The sequence below is a fragment of the Leucoraja erinacea genome, chromosome 29 (genome assembly GCF_028641065.1).
Source record: "Leucoraja erinacea ecotype New England chromosome 29, Leri_hhj_1, whole genome shotgun sequence".
NCBI classification, from domain to species: domain Eukaryota; kingdom Metazoa; phylum Chordata; class Chondrichthyes; order Rajiformes; family Rajidae; genus Leucoraja; species Leucoraja erinaceus.
In genome coordinates, this window is record NC_073405.1 from 16023877 (window position 1) to 16032710 (window position 8834).

The following is an 8834-nucleotide window of genomic DNA, read 5'->3' on the forward strand; positions in this document are numbered from 1 at the left end:
CTTAACTCTTCCATGTTCACAGATTTATATCCCCAGTGACACAGTTGCCCAACATCACATAATCAGACTCAACTCCCAACAGCTTATTTCACAATTCCTTTTAAAAAAACCTATTGTGCAATTCTGGCACTTCCTTTCTAGATATGCCACTCATTCTTCCAATAAGCTTGCATGGTCATAATTCAAATAAAACCTATTTCAAAACGTTTGGTTTTTCAGCTATAAAGAGTGGAAACTGTTATGCCTAAGCCTCTCATTAATGCAAAATGCTGCAGGCAGACTAACAACTAACTTCAAGTTATAACACTGATACACATGGACAAATATCTAAAATTGCAAATCTTAACGATAAGAAGTAATACCTGGCATAAAATAACATACAGTGCAAGTAGCTCACTCTTAAGGTCACATGTTAAGTTATCATTTTGCACATTCACATTACAAAGTTGATTGATGTGAGTTATTTAATGGGAGTTATTTATTGTTTCTCTGGCGTCAAGAACATATAATTTCAAGGACAGCATGGGAAATCATATTTACAAAGCAGCACGACGTCAATAGATAGATGCAGGTCTCTTCCCATCACGCACGTTAGCTGAGAAACAGTGAAAAACTACTTTATTTACTACAGATGCAAAGAATGGTGAAAATAATAAAATGATGTCCAAAAGCTGCATCTCAAATCATTTCGTCCAGCTGACTTTGGGAATATCGTAATGTTCCGTAAGGGTATCCAGGTGTCTGTTAAACTCCTGCAAGAGAGACAAAGTTACAAGTCAGCATTTTAACCAATGGAAATTTCTTAGTTCCCAATGAATCAAGCTCTGAAGCCGGCAGTGGAGGGATGTGGCATGTATATTTGGCCAAAGTGAAAAGGGCAAAGGGAATGCTGCAGGCATTCTATACTGTTTGGACTGGCATTTTTTCCCTCCCACCCCATGTTAAATGTATTGCACGTAGGCCATAAACCGTACACCGTACAGCCATTCAGCTAGGCTAGTGCAGGTACAGTTTACCACACTATTTGCTACAGGCATGGCAATGATTTAATATGACCCCAGCCCCCTCAACTAGCCTGGTCTTGATCTGACGATGACATTACTTGTGTGCAGTCAGGCTTCAACTCGTGGTCTGGGGTCTCCAGTGGCCATGAACTGAGTTGATGCATAAAGCCACAAACTGAGCTTGACTGTACAGAAACAATATGGGCATCAGATCAAGACCAGACTCATTGGGAGCATGGGAGACATTAAATCATAATGTTTAAATTATAGTTTAAAATGTCTTTTAGGCTGCAGATTTGGAGCAACTCTGAAATTCATCTAGCCATTTTGTACCAATGCCCAGCATCCACAGGGTCATCAGTCATGGAGTTGATCCACAACCACACCCGCGCTTCATCCAAAACAAGAGTTTCACTCCTCACTACTAAAACTGTATTCAAGGTTGATTGGGTTCAGATCTGGAACACTACAGATCTTGCAGTGTTTCACGGATCACTGTGACCTAGGTTACCAGCAACAACACTAGTGAGAACAGTGGCTTAACATAACGCACAGACGTCATCGAAAAGTTATTACACTGCTAACGCTGCCAATCATTTGCTTTGTTGTCATAAATGCAGGCTTTAAACAATCACTGGACATTAACAAACACTTCAAAATTTTAAAGGTACAAATTCTATTTTGTTAATGAACAGAACATTTTCAAAACCCTCTCCTTTAAAAGAGCCATTTTAGACAAACTGACGTCTACCAGTCTTAATACAGGCTAGTATTATCATGCAAATTTGATCTAATTTAGCCTTCAACCTTGAGATCCCCTGCAAATCACATGCCATCTCAATTTGGAACTCAATCACCATTCCTTCCAAAGATCCTATAGGATCTTTGATTCCTTCATTGCTGCAGGTTCATTTCCTAGAATAGCCTTCACTGAAACACTGCAGGTGTATCTTCCCCACACAGGCCGAAGCATTTCAAGCTGGCAGATCAACCCAATCTCCCTCAAAATGACTTTAAGAGCAACATTTGACCCTTACACATGCTGGCCATGATTTTGATAAATGCCAAACAGCACTTTGGTTCAAAATGTCATTGAACAACCACACTTTATTCACAATTTTTTTCTCATAATAGAATTTGTTTAGAAAGAGGTTGAATACAAAATTAGGTAAACTGCATTACTTTTCTAACGCACACTACTTGGATCTTCAGAATACTATTTCCTACCGTATTCGTTAGCTATTTAATTTCATATTTACTGTGCCTTTAAAATAGGTTGGAAGCTTTGTTCCTCATTCCTTTATAGTAATTTGCACCGAATATATATTTACTTGGTTTTAATGTTAACAATATTTCTTTATTTATCCAAGTTGTTCCATTGCTCTCCACTTTTGTAAGCAGAATATAACCCTCCTGAATGTATTTTAGTTTAATATACTCTACATCTATTCTCCCATCTAAATAATTAAGGAATTAATTCTCTACTGTTCCATTCTTTCCATCCTCAAATTTTAATTTGCCTATCTATTGTTTGACATTGGTCACTGTTTTACTTATGTAAAACTTAAAAAAAAACTTTTACTTTAAAAAAAATGTTACTTTAAAAAAAAAATCAAATTCTTAATTTGAAGTGGCAAAAGAATAATTGCATTCTAGTTATTGAAATTGCATTCTTACTTCAACGCTCTGTTTGTGTGTTTTCGATGCCTTCTTCAAGATCCTTTCGATTTGCTGCAAAACGCGAAAGGAGAGTTAAAAAAGCAGGAAGAAAGTTTCAAGAAGCGGGCCACAGAGTCTACGAAATTAAGTGTGGTGGTGGTGGTGGTTGGGGGGTTGAGGGGGAGGGGTGAGAATACATATAACCAAAAATCCTCATATAGAAAACACCACTGCAAAGGAACAAGGACAAGGTGAGGGTAAGGAGGGGGTGGGTGACAGAAGGGGAATGTTGATGGCTGGGTGTGTGGAGCCATGTATAAATGTCCTGTGAAGCTCTTTCATACAGACAGAAGACAGCAAAAAAATATTGATAATATTAGCATTTACACATCTCCACTTTTGCCATTTATCTTACCTTCTCTGCATTAAAGCATTTATGTATGCGAGTGCGCCTTTTGTGTTCCTTTTTAAACAGTCCTCAATAATTTTGACTTTCTGTAACCAGGTGTCTGTACCATAACACAAGAAAACAGGAGCAAGAGGAGGCTGCTGACCCCTTCAAACCTGTTCTACCATTCAGTTTGATGCCACAAACATTAGACCTGACTTCCTCCTCCGTACCATATCAAGTCTTGGGTCTGATACTGAAAACTAACCAAACTATTTCCCTTCCATAACACAAGGTCTAACCTCAGGGGCAGCTTGTGCCTGGGGTTCTGTACCAACCCTTCAAGAAGATTCACCTGTTTTTATTTCAGAATGCATCTGCTTGCGAATTGTTTTTACTGCATTCCATTTTTTCATTCTGACAGTCATAGTTCAGAGCATGGAAACAAGCACTTTGGCATGTCAAGTGTCCGCCAACAAGCAAGCATTAATTTACATTAATCTTATCAACTCCTTCCCCCCCCCCCTCCCCCCATTCTACCAGGCATCCACACACTTGGAGCAATTATAGCAGCCCATAAACCTCCCGGCACCCGAGGAAAACTCACACAATGACAAAAAAAGTATACAAACTTCATCTGAGAGGACAGGATTGAACCCAGTTGCTAGAACTATGAGGAGATCTATTAGTTGAGCAACTGTTGCTCTTTCTAAGACACACATTATCCGTTATGTGCAGTTCATGAAGCATTGATTTTTGTGTCTTTTAACTACTTCAGCAGACAAGCGTCACACAATGACCATTTTCATGTCATCCTCTTTTACTCACATCACTCCTCCCCATTGTGTCATTTCTCTCATACACTGCATTCAGTCCACAATCACACCACTTCCAACTCTGACACAGAGGACCAAGACAAAAAGGCTAACTTTAAAATAAATTCACTCTAATTGGGTACTGACTGACTGTAGATCTGCATTACTCATAGCTTTTCTCTTTTATTCAAGAGATGCACAACTCACCCGCTTCTCCTGCATTTTGTCAAATGCCTTCTGCGCTGGAGTTCTTTTGTCTACAATTGTTCGTTTGTTTTCTTCCGCATCGTCATGCTGCTGCTGGTTTGATGCAATCTGTTGCAGCATTTTCTTGGTTTCTTTATTCTTTTTCTTCCTATTTTTTGAAAATCAAGCACAAAATACCTTACTTTTAGTATTTGTTTTGGAATCTTGACAGTAAAGTTACGTGCCTTGCAGTCATAACATAGAATAAAATCACAAAACACACAATAAACACAGATTTAACATCCACCGCAGTGAGTCCACCAGGTCCTCCTCACTGTGATGGAAGGCAAAAGTCTTAAAGTCCTTGTCTCTTCCCTCCTGGTTCTCCCTCTGCGTTGAGGCGATCCAGGCTTCCGATGTTGCGACCCCGCCGGGTGATGGTAAGTCCCGCGGCTGAATCCGAGCTCCGCGAATGGGCCGGTTCAAACTCGGCGACCCGGGGCGGTCGAAGCTGCTGCCCTCCAGTCCAACGGACGAAGCTGTTGTTGCGGGAGCTACGGAAAACAGGTCACCAACCTGGGACCTGCGAGCTCCCGACAATGTCGTCATCTAGGCCTCCGGTCGGCTCGGAAGTTGGGTCGTCGCCGACGCAACGCCACCACAGCCCTGAAGTTGGCCAGCCTCATGTTGGAAAGTCCTGGCTCTGCCTCCGGAGCCTCGAGGTCGGTCCCAGTTGGAGGCCGCCAGCTCCGCCATTAGGCCTCAGCGCAGACGGGTATACGACAAGAATAGGTCGAAGGAAGGAAGAGACTAAAACATGTTCCTCCCACCCGCCTCACCACACATACACAACCAAAATAAACTGAAACAGGACAAAAAAAAACAACAAAAAAAGACAAACGGACTGCAGGCGAGCCGCAGTTGCAGGACAGCGCCGCCACTTCCATTGATGAAGGGACAATATTGGGGAACAAAGGATATGTGAAGTGGGAAGTGAGAAATAGGCAAAGAGAAGGTGCAAGAAACAGGAAGAAGGGAGGGAGAGGTGGCAAGGAGAGTTTTCTTCTTATCGAGTCCACACACAAGATTAGAAGTTCAGCCAGAGCAGAACACACTTTTCAACATCTGCATACAATGGTGTCTGTCTTGAGCATCTTGTGCGTGGCGGTGGAAAGATTGGTGAAAACAGGTCCGCGACGCGAACGTTGAAGTGATGGGGAGGAGATAGTTTTGATATATTTATTCATTTTCTAAAAAGGAACCAAATTTAATAGCATGGATTTTGCAGGAGAATGGTATAGTAGTTCCATGAAGCAAAGTTAAAGAAACATATGCAACATATCACCATTAGGCTGTGGGCCGAGAAGCTTTATTCTGCAGTTTTGTGACCCAAGTCACCAAACTACAAAATTTCATGTAGTTTGGTAACTTGGGTCACGAAATTCTATTTCTAAACACATTTTTGATGCTCGGCCCACAGCCTACATGAGCTTCAAGGGGGACAACATCTGGTGTTGGGCTCACCACTGGAATAATAGAATTGCATGTAATTATTGTCTTAGCATTAAATCTATCAGAAATGTATCACTACAGTTCAGGTACATTCCCTCTTAAGTATCAATCATTGCTGAGCAAAGCCTTTCAGAAACAAAGTTATGTTACATTTATTATTTTTCTTAAATGTTTAATTATAGTTGGAGATATGCAATAAAATGTTAAATTTTAATACTGTGCTCTTCTTCTTCATGATCCTTTTAGCTCTCTCTGATATTTCTCCATCTTTAATATCAGAAAGTAGAAACAAGGAACTGCAGCTGCTGGTTTACACCATAGACGCAAAGTGCCGGAGTAAATCAGCTGGTCAGGCAGTATCTCTGGAGAAGATGGATAGGTGACGTTCCAGGTTGAGATCCTTCTTCAGGCTGAAAGCTGGGAGAGAAGAGAGGCAGGGCAAAGCACAGCAGATAATAGGTGGACACAGGCGAGGGACAGTTTGATAGGTAGGTGGCTGGAGAGTAGCAGAAATCACAAAGTGAGAGAAGTAATTGTTTCTACATTTTGACTGCTCACTGCGAAATATCAAAGTATGTCTACTTTGAAGATGTGTGTAGGAAGGAACTGCAGATGCCAGTTTACACTGAAGATAGACACAAAATGCTGGAGGAACTGCAGGAAAGGCAGCATCTCTGGATAGAAGGAATGGGTGATGTTTCATGTTGAGACCCTTCTTCAAACAGTCAGGGGAGAGAAAGAGATATGGAAGGGCAAGGTGTGAAAACGAGACATCGAAGGGGACAAAGCATGGAGAATATAGAATAGATCATTGTTAGCTAGGGGGAGGTGACAACAAAGTCGGTATGTTACAAAACCTACCTGAATCGTCATTGGGAATCTGCCCACAGCCAAGTCCGCGATTTTGGCGCTGTTTGGAGGGGGCGGGTTTAAAACGCGATTTTTACTAGGCTGTTCTAATCGCAGATGTTCAGCCTAGTAAATCATTAACGAAAAATCGCTGCAAGACCCGGTCGCAAAAGGTATTATTAGTTTTATAGGCCTAGATAATATAGTTATAATAGTTTTAAAATTACTCACTCATTCCGCAACCTCTCGCAGCCCCAGGGTTTTATAAAGCAAACAATTAAAGGTATGTACCTTATTTTTACATTAAATGGGGCATATATATAACCCTGTATATCAAGTTATCTATAGCGAGTAGTTCATTTTGGCCTTTTTATATCCCGCAGTATTTTTCTCGGCATTTGAGGGCACTAATCCAGCGCGATGCGAACATTCTAAACCAGCGCGTTTACATGAACCCACTGGAAAGCCGATTTAAATGGGCATTTATTTACGGCAATTGAACACTAAATTCCTTCCATTTGGCCTATAAATTAATGTAAATTAGATATAAAAATCATGTTATATTGTGAATTATTTGTGAATAATCTTTGGACACTTAGGCTATTTAAAAATGTTAATCTTTCCTTAAGAAATGGGCTTTTGACTATCCAAGATCACAGCTTTTTTGTAATGTCCATTGAAAATCAATAGGGAACAAGATGCTAATTTCCGAGTATGAAAATGGCCATAACTTTTTTAATACTTGAGATATGAAAGTGAATTTGGTGTCAAATTAAACTTATTGTTATGCTTTATCTGATGGGATAAATTGCAGACTTGATTTTTAAAATCTCAACATTTTGTAACATTGCTAAACAAAGCATACAAAGATAAATGGAATCAGGAACAGTCAAACTGGTCAGAGGGGGAGAACTTGGATGGGGAGGGATGGAGAGGGAGGGGGGGAAGCAAGGGTTACTTGAAGTTAGAGAAGTCGATATTCATATCACTGAGTTGTAAACTGCCCAAGCGAAATATGAGGCGCTGATCCTCCAATTTGCGTTGGGCCTCACTCTGACAATGGAGGATGCCTAGGACAGAAAGGTAAGTATGGGAGGGGGAGTTAAAGTGTTTAGCAACTGGGAGATCAGGTAGGTTAAGGCATACTGAGCGGAGGTGTTCAGCAAAACGATCGCCGAGCCTGCGCTTGGAGCAGCAGAAACAGTAGGTGTGGTTGGAGGTGCAGGTGAACCTCTACATCACCTGAAAGGGATGTCGTGGTCCTCAGACGGAATCGAGGTAGGAGGTATAAGGTTTAAGTGTTGCATATCCTGCGGTTGCAGGGGGATTTACCTGAGAAGGGAGTAGTGGGGGGGGGGGAGGAACGAGTTAAATCCAGGGAGTTGCGACCAAAGATCTGCTATAGGATCTTTGGTTACGACGGTCCGCTCATCAGGGGCTAAGCAGCTGCGGCCTTCCAGGCAAACAGCCGCCCCGATGCCGCTCCCATACCCTGCCGAACCCCGTGGTTAGGCCTTTCCCCTGCCACTGGGCGGGCCCGGTAGAAGAGCCAGGTTGCTTCTTACTTCTTGACACCGAGATCAGCGACGCCTTTGAGCCGGAGACTTCCGCGCTCCACCGCCTCGTAGTCGGCCATCTTCGCCCGCGCACAGACTGCTGGACCCGCGGACCAGACCCCGCCCACCTCAAACATGGCCCCACCCACTCCAAACATGGCCCCGCCCACACGCCCTTATATCTTTCCACAGATGCTGCTTGCGCTACTGAGCTCCTGCTACAGATTGTTTTTAGCTTCTGATTTCAGCCTCTGCAGTCTTACTCTGCTAACAGTTTATTCCCATGGCTACCCCGGTTTTACCCTCTACTCCGCCATCCATGCAACTTATCAAACACCTTTTGTCTCCTTCCCAGTTCTGAGAAACGTCTTCCACCTGCAATGTTAACTTTGTTTGTCTTTCAGAGAAACAGGTGCAGGAGGAGGCCATTCGGCCCTTTGGGCCAGCACCACATTCCTAAGATGTGGCCTGGCCTGCTGAGTACTTCCTGCATGATCTGTTCTTATTTCAAATATCCAGCACCCGAAGTTTATTTTGGTTAGCATGCAACATAAGCTTTTCACTGACCTTGGTACACGTGACAATAAATTAAACTGAAACTTTGTTATCACCTTTGCTCAGCAGTCTCTAGCTGCCTCATTGTGTTTCTTGAACCATTGGCCAATCTTCCCAGAACACAGGTCTCCCCCACCACCTTCTACTTACAGTCTGAAGCAGGGTGCCGACCCATAATGTCACCTATTCATTTTCTCCAGAGATGCTGCCTGACCTGCTGAGTTACTCCAGCATTTGTGTCTATCTTTGGTATAAACTAGCATCTGCAGTTCCTACCTACACTTCCCAGACACTTTGGTTTCATCACATT

The 8834-nt window shown here is 42.4% G+C and overlaps 1 protein-coding gene across 1 annotated transcript; it reads right to left on the reverse strand.

The window, feature by feature from the left end:
• Positions 1 to 456: 456 nt before the first annotated feature.
• On the reverse strand, positions 457 to 8106 carry fam32a (family with sequence similarity 32 member A). Its single transcript, XM_055658748.1, has 4 exons — positions 7979 to 8106; positions 4074 to 4221; positions 2682 to 2735; positions 457 to 752 (listed from the first exon to the last, which is right to left on the reverse strand). The coding sequence occupies exons 1-4, from the start codon at positions 8104 to 8106 to the stop codon at positions 684 to 686; spliced, it is 399 nt and encodes a 132-aa protein (XP_055514723.1). The 3' UTR covers positions 457 to 683.
• Between the last annotated feature and the right edge of the window lie 728 nt (positions 8107 to 8834).